Source organism: Lasioglossum baleicum, chromosome 5 (assembly GCF_051020765.1).
Source record: "Lasioglossum baleicum chromosome 5, iyLasBale1, whole genome shotgun sequence".
In the NCBI taxonomy this organism is placed as follows: domain Eukaryota; kingdom Metazoa; phylum Arthropoda; class Insecta; order Hymenoptera; family Halictidae; genus Lasioglossum; species Lasioglossum baleicum.
This window is the reverse complement of record NC_134933.1, coordinates 10577218-10589910: the sequence shown is the minus strand read 5'-3', so window position 1 is coordinate 10589910 and position 12693 is coordinate 10577218. Positions and strand designations below refer to the sequence as shown.

The 12693-nt window shown below is 42.4% G+C and overlaps 1 protein-coding gene across 1 annotated transcript; it reads left to right on the top strand.

The window, feature by feature from the left end:
- Positions 1 to 103: 103 nt before the first annotated feature.
- LOC143208913 (IQ motif and ubiquitin-like domain-containing protein) lies at positions 104 to 11634 on the top strand. The gene is made up of 3 exons (XM_076423855.1): positions 104 to 2507; positions 3233 to 3309; positions 4459 to 11634. The coding sequence occupies exons 1-3, from the start codon at positions 2271 to 2273 to the stop codon at positions 5684 to 5686; spliced, it is 1542 nt and encodes a 513-aa protein (XP_076279970.1). The 5' UTR covers positions 104 to 2270; the 3' UTR covers positions 5687 to 11634.
- The last annotated feature ends 1059 nt before the right edge of the window (positions 11635 to 12693 follow it).

The window sequence follows — 12693 nt, the reverse complement described above, 5'->3', positions numbered from 1 at the left end:
TGGAACGCGCCAGAGGAGCTCCGAACTAGGACCGCCACGGGGAGCGAGACGCGCGGCCGGATCGAGGAGGTGTAGCCTTTAAAATTCGACCGTTTCGAGTAAGTAAATTCGAGCGCTGTCCTACACTAAAGCTGCCTATTCACGATCAAGCATTTTGCGCAGAAATGGCTATTGCGCAACATGATTGATCGGGAAAGATAGTTTTTGACTAATTAATACAATGTAGATTTGCGTAAACATCATGCTGCACAATAATTGTTGCGCAATATGCTTGATCGTGAATAGGCCCCTTAAGTAAATAAAATTCGCCATTACCCTGTATCGGAACGACTTCCGGTACTTCACGCCTACAACGGGCCGCAAATCCTCATCGGCATGATCGCGTTTGGAATCAGAAATGCGCTCATTTCCTCCGCAGCAGTCACCCTCGAGATCCTTTGTGCACCGTTGCGATAACAGAGTGAGAATGAACAATAATAAGGGCGTGTGTCCAACAAGAAAGAAAAAGAGAACCGGGTTTAAACGGTCGGACGCTGGGCGTCGCGACGCGTCGCGGGCTCAATTAAAGCGGCGTAGAGGTACGGAACACAGGTTTGAAAAAATGGTCGCGACGAAGCGTGCGTGTTTCCCTTGTTGAAGGGGGTCGCATTACGCGCGATGCATTTAGTGCAACCGGTACTCGCACGGTGTGCGTGCGTCTGTGCATGTGTGTGCATTACTGTGCATACAGTAGGTTTACGGTCCGCCCGGTTACACTTCCGGGATCGCCGACGCTGGATCTCTCCATCAGCCGTAAAACCTCGAAGAGTGTGCTCTCCTCCATACGCTAAGCTCTCGTCGACGTTTCGGCCGGATAACAAGGAATTAAGCGTCGCTTCCGGGCCGAATTAACGGGAATTTATAACTTGCTGCCGCGCCGAAGGAACGGTTGGTTACTCCTCCCGTGAAATATTCATCGCACCTCTCCCTCCTCCTCTTCCTTTCCTTGCCCTGTTCTTTTTTACCTCTTCTTCATCGTAGCTCTCTGCCGAGCAACAGTTTAATCGACGCGCGCTACTACGCTCGTAATGGCCGCCGGTTTTGTTCGGCTTATTTTCGTTCTATAATTTATTAAATTGAATCGTTAAACGGCGGAGAATATGCTGTTCGCCTCCCGGTCGAAACTGGTCCCCGACAAATCCATGATTAAAAGTGATCAATTTTTTAACCCTTGTGTAGCCAACCGGGTACCCATTTGCTGCATTTCTTTCAACAACTTGTCAATGTTCCTCTAAAAGTATTATAAGATTTCTCTGAATGTCCATTCTTTGCTGAATTTGTGCAAATATGTGAAATACAAAAGATTTTAAATAATCTATACATTTTGGCTACATAAGGCTTAATGAAAAAAGATTACGATAAATTCAACGTTAAAAATTGATTTTTCGACCTGTTTACTCGACAGCCTCCTTGAAACGAGAACGAATCCGTAAAAGATCGTACAGGTTCGTAAAGTACTTCGATTGGAACAACGTAAACAATTAGTTAATGTTTGATATATGTTTGGAGTGACGTACGATTCCATAATAATTCCATAAACAGGACCACGTGGTTCTGTTTGGCCTGCATTATTCCTAATGTCACACATAGTCGCATTTGCATTAGGACGCGCTTCTGCTAATGGCACGTGGTCGTGTTTACAATGCGCCACGTGGAACTAACGTCACGGAAACCCTGTTTACCCAGCTCCACGTGATTTTCAGTCCGTGTGCACGCGAAACTGTAATACGGAATTGTATTTGCCGAGCGGAATTAATTATTATCATCCACCCTGTGCAGGCCCGACATTAAAACTGTCTTCTTTGGAACACGATGAAATGTATCTCGGTAGAATGTGAATAAAGCAAAAAAATGCATAATTTTCTGGACGTCCCGCAACGTTCAGAAACGCTGTGAAACACTGATAGTGTTTCTAGCGATCAAGAAAGTCGAGCCTGTCTTCTTAATTCCATCGGAGATCGATTCAAAAGCGAAAAGGCGACCGTCACCGGCAATTCGTTCGAAAACAAGATTCCCGAGTTATCTGGATGCTTGTACCCGGCAATTTCGACCTGGTGAAGCTCGTTTTCTACGCAGAGCTCGTTTGCCATTGTAAAGCGGTAGCACCGCGCTCGAATCCTTTAAACCGTAGAGCGCAGTAATTTCCTTTACTGCTCGCGGCGCAGAATTTCGTTCTCTCAAAGTTTCTTCTCTGTCGTAGGTAGATCTAGGGCGAAATCGAGAATTCGACGATGAAAGCGAAACCGTGTTTGGGCGGCTGGAGGCACAAGGCTACCGGGGCCATTTATTGGAACGCGTGCACGCAAACTGGACAGCATGGCACGACGGTGGAACGGATAGCGCAGACCGAATACCTCGTCGACAAATCCACGGTCACGCAGCAGGATGTCGGGGTGCAATCATGCTGTTTTCCTGACGCCAGGGACAGGTTCATAGAACCCTTTCTCCCCGATCGTAGTCCTGAACAGGTATGCAATCATGAAAAAACCTCAAGACAAGTTTCTACTTCGAGGTAAACTTTGTTCTAATTGACCAGACACAAATATTATGAGCGAAGACATTGTTTACGAATGGTGTTCGTAAAAATGAAAAGTGCTCGCCGAGAAAAAATTTGAATGTGGACGGAAACGTAACTTAATGTATCTAAAATATGTCTGTATTTATTATTTACTAATAGGCGATTCAATTACTCGCCGAGAAAGAATTTGAACGTGGATGGACACGTACCTTAATCCATCTAAAATATGTCTGTCTTTATTATTTATTGATAGAACTAAATATTTCAAGGTACGTATGTGTATTTGGAAACGATACAAAATAAGAAAATAATTAAACTTAAAGAGCACTTAATCTTGAAGAAACATTTGCAAATATTCTTGAACAGTTTGTTCAGATGTTGCATTATATGGTATGGAATTTTTTGGGAGGGCACAGGAGATGGCTCTGTAAAAGTATACAATGTATATATATTGTACAGCTGACAATTGCTGGCCGAGAAAAAATTTGAACCTGTCCATTTGCAAGTTTCAACTTCCTGTTCGCTCTCCGAGAGTTTTTCACTGACGAATTTCACTCTCGAGAGTAGCTCGCGATAGTTTGACTCTCAGATGGCCACGTACCTTTGAGACATTCTATAAAACTGTTGTACCAAATGTTTCCAGGCGAAAATAATAGTAACCTCGCTTATTTCCAGGGTTCCAAGGTCCCGTCTCCCCGCGAGGACTCCGGAAGGATCCTGGAGAGCGTCGTAAAGATACAGAGGTTTTACAGGTGGAGTAATAGTCGATGTCGACTTAAAGTAGCTAGTAGTGTAAAAGTTAGGGTTGCCTTTAGGCTTCCGAGACTCTCTGTCTCAGCCGAGGTGCCGCAGATCCCGTAGAGACGCATCGTCCACTGTACAGAATAACGTAGACGTTGAGTGCACTGACGGCGAAGGAAGGATCGTCTCGGAAATTTTATTCAGAATAACTATAGTCAATGCTGCCTATCTTCTTCTTTTTGGTAGTATTTATACAATCGCCTAGAGTAATTCGAAGTTTTGGGATTCGTTACGACGACGTCGCCTCTCCCGAAAGTTTGCTCCTTCGTTTACAGCTGGGGGAACAGTTTCGCCACCGGGGCGATTATGCTATCTTTACACTGAGGAAATTAAGAAAATTTTTGAGCCATCAAGAGTTTCGCCGGAAAAGTACAAGTTTAATAAAGGGAATGTTAAAGACAGCTTTAATGAACTTCAGCTGTATAATATGTAGAGGAGTTTCTGGTACTTCGGTCCTGGACAAGTTTAGATCTTTCTCATTTTTAGTGGCCTTCGTTATTAACATTTTCAAAAGAATATAATTGCTAGCGTTCTTCGAGGTTGTGTTGTCCGAATATTTTTCTAATAACTCTGAAGCTACTACAGCTAGAGAAACAATTTAACGTGCAAAGTTGCGTGGTGTTTTATAAGGAATAGGTCTGCGAAAACCAGATTTCAAATGTCACTGCTTGTTATTTCTTATTTACTTATTTATTTACAGTTTATTTTATAACGTGGCCGTATTAACAGCGCAGTTTTAGACTGCGGATCTTTATGCAAAATAAATAGTGTTCGCATTGATTACAGGACACAGGAGCCGAATAAAAATTGTATTCTTCTTTTAATTATTCTATTAAGCTGAAACTAATACACCGATGTTCTTAAATACTTTTAACATGTCCACTGTTTGAAATCGTACGTCATTTTTGTCATAAATGCATAAAATCCGCAGTCTAGTTACAACATATCGACACGTTGTTGTCAACAATTAATTGCTACCACGATGAGTGATCGAGCCACCGTGCGTCGGGCTAGGTAGCGCAAACTCGAGGTGTAAACTTTAGCCCGAAGAGAACCGCTTGGGACACGGTATTCAAGGGTTCCTTCTGCTCTGCCCACAGGGCTCACCGTGGCAGAATCGCGGCTGGCCAGCAGTACCGTTGCCTGGTCCGGTCTCACTCGGAGGACACGGTTGACCAGCAAATACCAGCGGAACCGAGGTCTTATCGCAGCCGGGATTTCGTGATACTAAACCGCAGCTCGCCGAGAACGAGGACGGACTTCGAGTTGCTGTACAATCTCCTTGACCGTTGGCGTGCCAGCTCTCTCTCTGTTCTCTCTGTTCCTGTTCTCTCCAGAACCGTTCTATGCAGCCTAATCCTGTCGAAGGAGGTCGAGTTACTGCGAGCAATCGACTCCTTGAAAACAGCCACGAAGCTGCGCAAGAGGGAACAATCCTACAGGAAATTCCTCGACGAGACGTCCAAGTCAGTTGTTTGGAGGAATCGTCTTGGTTCGCGGATCCTGGTGGACACTCCTCGTTCGGTACTTGCTGGGACCTTGAAGAGCAGGTTCGACGAGTTATCCAGAGAGGATGTATCAACAGAGGAACGTCTGAAGACTTTGTATCGACTTGGGGAAGACATTCAGCCACATACTTGTGGAGTTTCCGACGGAATAGTGCGTTTGGTCAATCAGGAGATCGATCTTCTATCCAGCGACGTCGATATCGATAAGTTAAGCTGGCTCAGAAGGAGACTCAACATTGCTTTCTTGATGTTTGCTAGGGACTTATTAGCTAGAGACATGGAAGACTGTGCCTATCCCAAATGCAACAGACAGATCTGCAGGAGCTGTGGTAGGCTACTGCCTCTGGACAAATTCGCCAAGGATAAGAGACGTCGATCATCTTCCTGCAACTATTGTCTGTACGTCAGAGTACGCACAGGAGCTAGAATTGTCTATGGCTCGTACGAATGTCTATTAAGAGATGTGAGGAGGAACGAGGCTAAATTGAACAGCTATGGTAGTCTAGCTTTTGTTATCGATTCGAAGATCGTCTACCACCTGGTGAACGACATTTGGCACGGTAGATCGGCGATTTCTGAGAACGATCGCCTGTCAGAATTGAGATTAGTCAGGTTTCGTGCGGATTCTGAATGGTCCCCGTGGAACTGTGTTCTGTTGACGGCGCGTGAAGCCGCGGTTCACAGAAGAGTCGTGGATCCGGAAAAGTTTTACGGGCCGATGATCCTGCAGAAGTTTCACACGAGGAATCTGCAGGCGAAAGTTCAGTTCGAGTCGGTCCGCGGGATCGAGAGGAGCCGCGGAAAGAAGTCGCTCCACTGAAAAACAGCCGAGGGCGTGATTAAGGGCTTTACTGTTCGCCGAGTATCATTTATTGCGGGGATTTTCTTTGCTCTTTGTGGAGGAGGAGTTCCGTGACTGTTCCGACTCGGAGTTATTGTCGGACAGAGGCGAAAGGAGCAACTGGGACAACGGTAGCTCCTTAATGTATATTAATGCAACTAAGCATCGCCTGGCGGACGATACAGACAATAAGTGTCTGACGCGACGGTCGCGAGCTATGATACCGGCTCCTGTTATTAGGTTGTATCGTCTTTATTGCGATGGCGGCGAGAGTTTCTGAGGAGATGCATACATTGTAGCGTTAGAGGATGCTTCGGGACACGATTCTGATGGAGGGATAACCCGGGAGAGGAGCTGCACTGGTTATGGCGAAATCGTTGGGGACTTAATGGTTTGACGGAGTGTTTACGTGACGTTGCGAGACTGATGGAGTTCGACGTAGGTGTTGCTGAAATGTTCGGGTGAAATATTCAGGTGACCTAATCAGTTGATTTGTTGAAGACCTGGTAATTGTACGGCTCTCACGGTTTACAGTCAGCGAGGTACTGTCTTCTGTTTGTTAACATGCCTTGTCTTGAATGTCGTGGCAACAGCCAATAGGTCATAAACTGTTACAGTTCGTGACCAGTAGAGATTACTCTGTTATTAGCAGTCCGATCGAAAATGTTTTTATCAGGTAATTAATCTTTTATCTAGCGAGAAATATTGGCACGTCCAGCTTTTGTGTGCAACAGAGAATAGAGAAGTGACTGTGCGAAGCAGTCTCTGAACATCATAGTTAATTATTGTTAGTTAATATTTGACCAGATGATGATTCGGCGGACAACGTGTTAATAAGATGCAAATAGAGTCCGAACAACGCATACCGTTCCGCAATGACTCTGCCACTGGCTGTTCTTCAATTTCGCAATATTCCGCAACAACCCGGCCGCGTTAATCGAACATGCGAGCCCCTTATAAAATAGTTAAATTGCAATATCCAGCGGAATCAGTTCGATTGACAATCGGGAGCCCGCGGCCGGCATGATACCGTCGGTTATTTACTCGATCGCCGACAGTTAACGAGATCGCGATTGAATGCGTATCTTGTCGACTCGATTCGATCTGATTCGATCGATCGTTGTGTCGTCCACTATTTAACCGCAACGTCTGCTAATGAATAAATTGACCAATAAAACTGGACGTGGTCCTCGGGCGATGGATCAGACCGATGATCTGTCGTTATGTCGGCGCATTATCGCCAGCGGTGCAAACGTTTTAATAGCGGCCACTGATTTTCCGATCGCTTTGTCTGCGTATAAAACTTATTAGCGACGGCAACGGGGACACGGCCTATTGAAATTGCGGCTAACCAACCCAACGATTCGTCACGTTAATCGCTCTTCGACCTACACGATCTATGAAATCAACGATCCGATCGTCAACTCGTTCGCCAGAAGTCGGACAGACCTGTACTGTTCAATCATATTATTTACGTTATCTTCGTGAGCGTTCGCCGAAATTTTATTATATTTTTCTGTGCAATTTAACCAAAAATCATTTTGTAGCATTTCTAATTAGTGGATTAAGAATTTTCACAATCATTTTGACGAGCTGGAAACAGTATTTTTTAATTCTTGAAATGTTCTCACTGTTTCGCATTTGGCCTGCTGATTTTTGTCATAAATACAGAAAATTCTAGTCCACTAATTAGATTTTCATCCATCAGCGTTTAATTTTGGAGCCATATGAGACTCGTTAATTTCAACGATTTTTCACAGAACGGTTATTCGCTTTAGATGGAACATCATTTGCGAAACGCTGAGGTAAGGGATAGGTGACAGCAATCGATCCCGGATCAATCGTTCCCCTTTTGCTAATACTCTCGGTCTCTCTTTCTCTCTCTCGCTCTGTACGCGAATATCTAAACCACCCTCGAACGTGGTCAAAGCGGCACTCGGTTCAACACCGTGTCCGACCTATTTTTGTCAGTGATCCCTCTCGAGAGATTCGCAACGAGTGCGGCGCGGCGACGAGGTCTTAGCCTAGGGCCGTGTACATCGGCGAGCTAGGATTCGCGAATGATTATCGATCACCATCGAGAGAGAGCCGAGGCCGGGTATAGATTAGTTTGAAACTCGAATCAATTATACGCACGGCGAGGAGACGGCTTGCTCGGCCTGCCGAGCTCGGTATACCAAATCTAATTAGTAATGCCGATTTAGCAAACCCTAATTGCGCGCCAACATATCACCGGCAATTTATGCGACGCCCGTGTTATGAATCACCCGGGGCCCGTGTTTTCCCGATGGCCTTTCTGCTCCGCATGGACCACCTTCGTCATTTTTACTTTATTTATCAATATATCTATAATAATTTTTCCACAAACATTTTCCCTGAAAATCCTCAATTTTATTCTCCGCTAAGGAGTTTATTATTCTGTAAATATTTTTCTTGGTTGTCGTTCTTATATTGAATTCTGTATTATGTTGAAATAAATCTGTGGCTGTCATGAAGAACGCCGCATGTCACATCTCCTGGCAACCGCAGAAATATCTTATGAGTAGACTGCGGATCTTCATGCATTTATGGCCTCTGAAAATTTTCAAAAAGGGTGGAATATAAAATTAGACAGAGTTTAGTAGAATTTTAATTTTTTTTTTAAATCTGCAGTGACTTCTAGCACTGGAAATAAGATTGCGTTTTATTCCACTTAGTAAAATTCGTCTACAAAAATTGATAATTGCATAAACATCCGCAGTCTACTTATGAGATTTTCTACAGTAAAAAAAGAAGCTGCTCACCGTGAAGTAGAACGCCAGACCAAGTTAGCAGCCAGGCCAACCACTATCTTCGGAGAGAAGGATAACATTTCCCGACCGAATGAAAGCGCTTGAAACCACAAAATTTGTCGTCGGTTCTCCGGTGGCGGGCGAGAGATTATTGCGGGGTCGGAGTGTTAACCGCGGTTTTGCATCGAAATAAGGTGTCGGAGTTTAAATTAGAATCTCCCACCGGTTCTTCCCTTTTCCTTTATTCTTCGTGGTCCGCGGCGCCTGCCTCACCTCTCCCAGCTATAAATAAACTCGATCTTAACTGCGATATAGACAAGGATATATCAGTGTCAAGAAGACGGTCCGCTTTAAATGCAAATTCGACTCCTGCAAGCACCCCTCTCTCTCTCCGGTTTACCCGTTCTGTCCCGGTAACGCAACCCTTTGATATCGATTCGGGTAAACTTGCATTAATTCTTAATTATCGCATACCCGGTCGCAGCACCACCAAATTCCGGGGAAACTGCGAACTTTTCCGAGCGTAGTTCGCCAACTCGGATTGCCCCGGGAAGATGTCTGCTGACGTCGATCACTTTTCCAAACCTCGATCTTGTGGGAATTCATCGGTAAAGGTTCTCGACGTGAACGTTTATGTCCCTCTAATTTCTATTCAAGCTACTTTTTCACTTCAGAACAAATTTCTCATTTCCACCTAATTTTAGCCCGTCTGATTTGGGCTCTGGCATAAAGCATAATTTTTATTGCCCTTTGAACAATAATATAAATAAATATTGATCTCCTGTTTCAAGCAATCGATCCAGACAATTTGTATGTATATGTATTTTATCTGATCTAGACTACAGAACTAATTTTTCAAAATTCGCCTAATTCTTATAAGACTGATTTGGGCTCTGGCATAAAGCATAACTTTTATTGCCCTTTCAACAATAATTAATAGACTGCGGATTTTATGCATTCATGACAAAAATGGGCACGTACAATTTAAAACAGTGGACATATTAAAAAGATTTAAGGCCAACAGTGTATTAGTTTCACCTTAATAAGATAATTAAAAGGAGAAACATATTTTTATTTGACACCCGTGCCTTGCAATCAATGCAAACACTTCTTATTTTGCATAAAGATCCGCAGTCTAATAATTAAATATTGATCTTCTGTCTCGTGCAATTGATCCAGCCAATCTTCATATTTCATAAAACGTAGTCATAATTTTTTTTCTCTCTAATTGTAGCGCCACCGGAGAGGGTTGTAGCATGATTTCCATAGTTCCCCGAATACAGTTAATCGTGCTTCAGCATCGCGGCAAGCTGTGCAACAGCGTGAAACCAGGCTTTCAAACTTGGAAATTACTTTTTATTAATGTTCCGTATATCATCGCGATCGAAATTAACGAGGCATTTGCATTTCCTCGGTGCTCGAAGACTCCTGGAACTTCTCGTCTCGCGTTCCAATCGACTCGAATGCATAAACAAACAGCTTTTTCCAGAGGGAGCCGAGGCCGCAGTTTTCAACGAAGAATTGCCCTGGGAGGTAAATCGAGAGTTGCTCCCTCGGCCGTGGAACTTTCCGATTATTCGAAATTACGAGAGCTTTCGGTAAGTTCCTCGACCAACCTCTGTGAAATCCGTTCGATCTTATCCTTCGTTGTTCTTTGATTTTATTAATAACCACGCGTGATCGTTTTCTTTCGCAGAGAATTTTCTTCATCGGAGGCCGCAGCCTTTCGAGACTCCGTGAAATTTATCGGGATAATCCGGATCTTAAAAGGTTATTATCGGGGACTTGGACAAACTAATTAAGCCGGCAGCGGGCAAGCAGCTTGGGAAATGCGAAGAAGTAGCTTCGCAATTACCGCGCGCGCGTAACTTCATTCCGCGGCCTGATTTAATTAGCCGGGCCGGCTCCCTTTTAATCGTTACATCCGATCCGATCGAATCATTAACTGTTATTACCGCTTCCATTATTTTGCCAGTGCGGCTCTGACTATGATTTAATGGATTACGACATCTGCCTCGATAAACAACCCTCCCGTATTTCTTTCACGAATCCAGAACAATTCACCGGGAACTTCTTTTCTTAATAATCGAATCCAACGATCCCATACTTCGTTTATTATAAGTAGCAACTGTAGCTACATGGCTTAAACTCGAGACGAATAAAACAATTGTCATTCGTTTCTTTCGGACATGTAGAATAACAATAGAATGCCAAACTATTAATAAGGTCCACAATTTTTAACAAAATATCCGAACGATTTTGGCTAGGTTCCAGTTTTCTCAAAATCAATTCTCAAATGTCACACTGTTGAGCAATCACTCGGAATGACGGCTTCAGCAAACGTTCTATAACTTCCACAATTCTAGATAAAAAATTGTACAAAACTTTGTGCAACTAGCTCAAACATTTGCAAACACAAATACAAAATTTTAAGTTGCTGGGTTTCACCGTTTTCTTAAAATTAATTCTTAAATACCACAATGTTAAGACGACTCGCCGTAAAGATTTCAATTTCAATTCGGAAAACGTAAGCTGAGAAGAGGCACCGAGATGTTTCGAAAATGTTGTAACATAATAAGCAGAGGATGCTTAGCGAATATTTTGTAGTGAATTTCAGCTTGCAGCCGGAATTCTGATTCGGCTCGTCGCCGCATGGGTGGAGGGGACTAATTTATGCTGTAAATGCATGAGATCCACAATAGAGTAACCGGGAGGTGTGTTTCTGTTTTCCATTCGAAGCAAAAGTTACAGCCGCTCTGCCTCTCTCTCTCTCTCTCTCTCTCTCTCTCTCTCTCTCTCTGTCTCTCGGCGAGTATCAAATGAAATTCAAACCCCCGGAATTGAAACAAGAGATTGTCTCGGCTTGGCGCACTCGAGTCACACCTACGTATCCGAGGTACACACACCGGGGCTCAGCGTATAATCGTCTTACAGTAAACTACGTGTCTGACCACATGCGCTCCAGAACTACTTAACCGTATATCTACGACAAACGCGGTGTCCTAGGGACAACTGTGACTGCTCTTCGATACTCGTTCCTCGCGCCACGCTAATCTCTTCATTGTATGTACATTCTATATATTTGTTTTATTTATTCGCATTCAGCCCATTTACATAAATACAGTTACTCGAATTAATATTCGGACGCAATAAAAAACACGATAACTTTTTAAATATTGTACTATACGATTTGAACTTTTTTGGGAAGCTGGAGCAATTAGTTTACTACAGGATGTGAAAAGAAAATTTTTCAAAAATTTATCGGAATTGTAGAAAAAATACTAAAAGTTGCATTTCACAACTTTTTTATGTGGGCCTATATTGAAAATTTTAAAAATACGTTTTGTATATCTGTGTGAATTAAACATATTCTGAAAATTTCGTCAAAATCGGTCGACATTGCAAAAATACAAACGTTTAAAGATGGTAAAAATTGCAGATTTTCACGATTTTTTTATTATTACCACGTTTATATTATCTTGCCGTGTTGTTGTATGCATCAAATCTTGTAATCGAATTTTAAACCTCTTCCCATAGTCCAATATTGCTGAGATTTTGTATATACACTTGCTTCCGATGACAATAAAAGTAGAAAATAAAATATATTTTAAAAAAATGTTTAAAAACCACGCTTATATTAAAATGCACTAAAAGGGAGAAAATAATTTTTTTACTGGTTCTCCATAAAGTACCGAATACAGTTAAAAGATTAATAATATTTTTCCCCAAAATTTTAAGCAGTTAGTTCAAAATTTCTTCTGTTATAAAATTAGTCTCGGAATAGATAGAAAAATCCAATATAAATTTAAATAAAATCATGACGTTAGTGACTATAACAATAAAAGCGTGGAGCGCTAAACTATATTGAGTGGACCGTCCACGAAGATTACGTGAATATAGTTTAGCGCTCCACGCTTTAATTTTTCTAGTCACTAATGTCATGATTTTATTTAAACTTATATTAAATTTTTCTATCTATTCCGACACTAATTTTATAACAATTTTAAAAAGTTTTAAGAATTCTTACATTTTTCAATGCCTGTCGTTTTTCCCGCATCAACCGATTTCGATGCAACTTTCACAGTGCATATAATTGACACAGACCTACAAATCGTATTTTTAAAATTTTCAATATAGGCCCACATAAAAAAGTTGTAAAATGCAACTTTTAATATTTTTTCTACAATTCCGATCAATTGCTATTTTTGAAAAAAT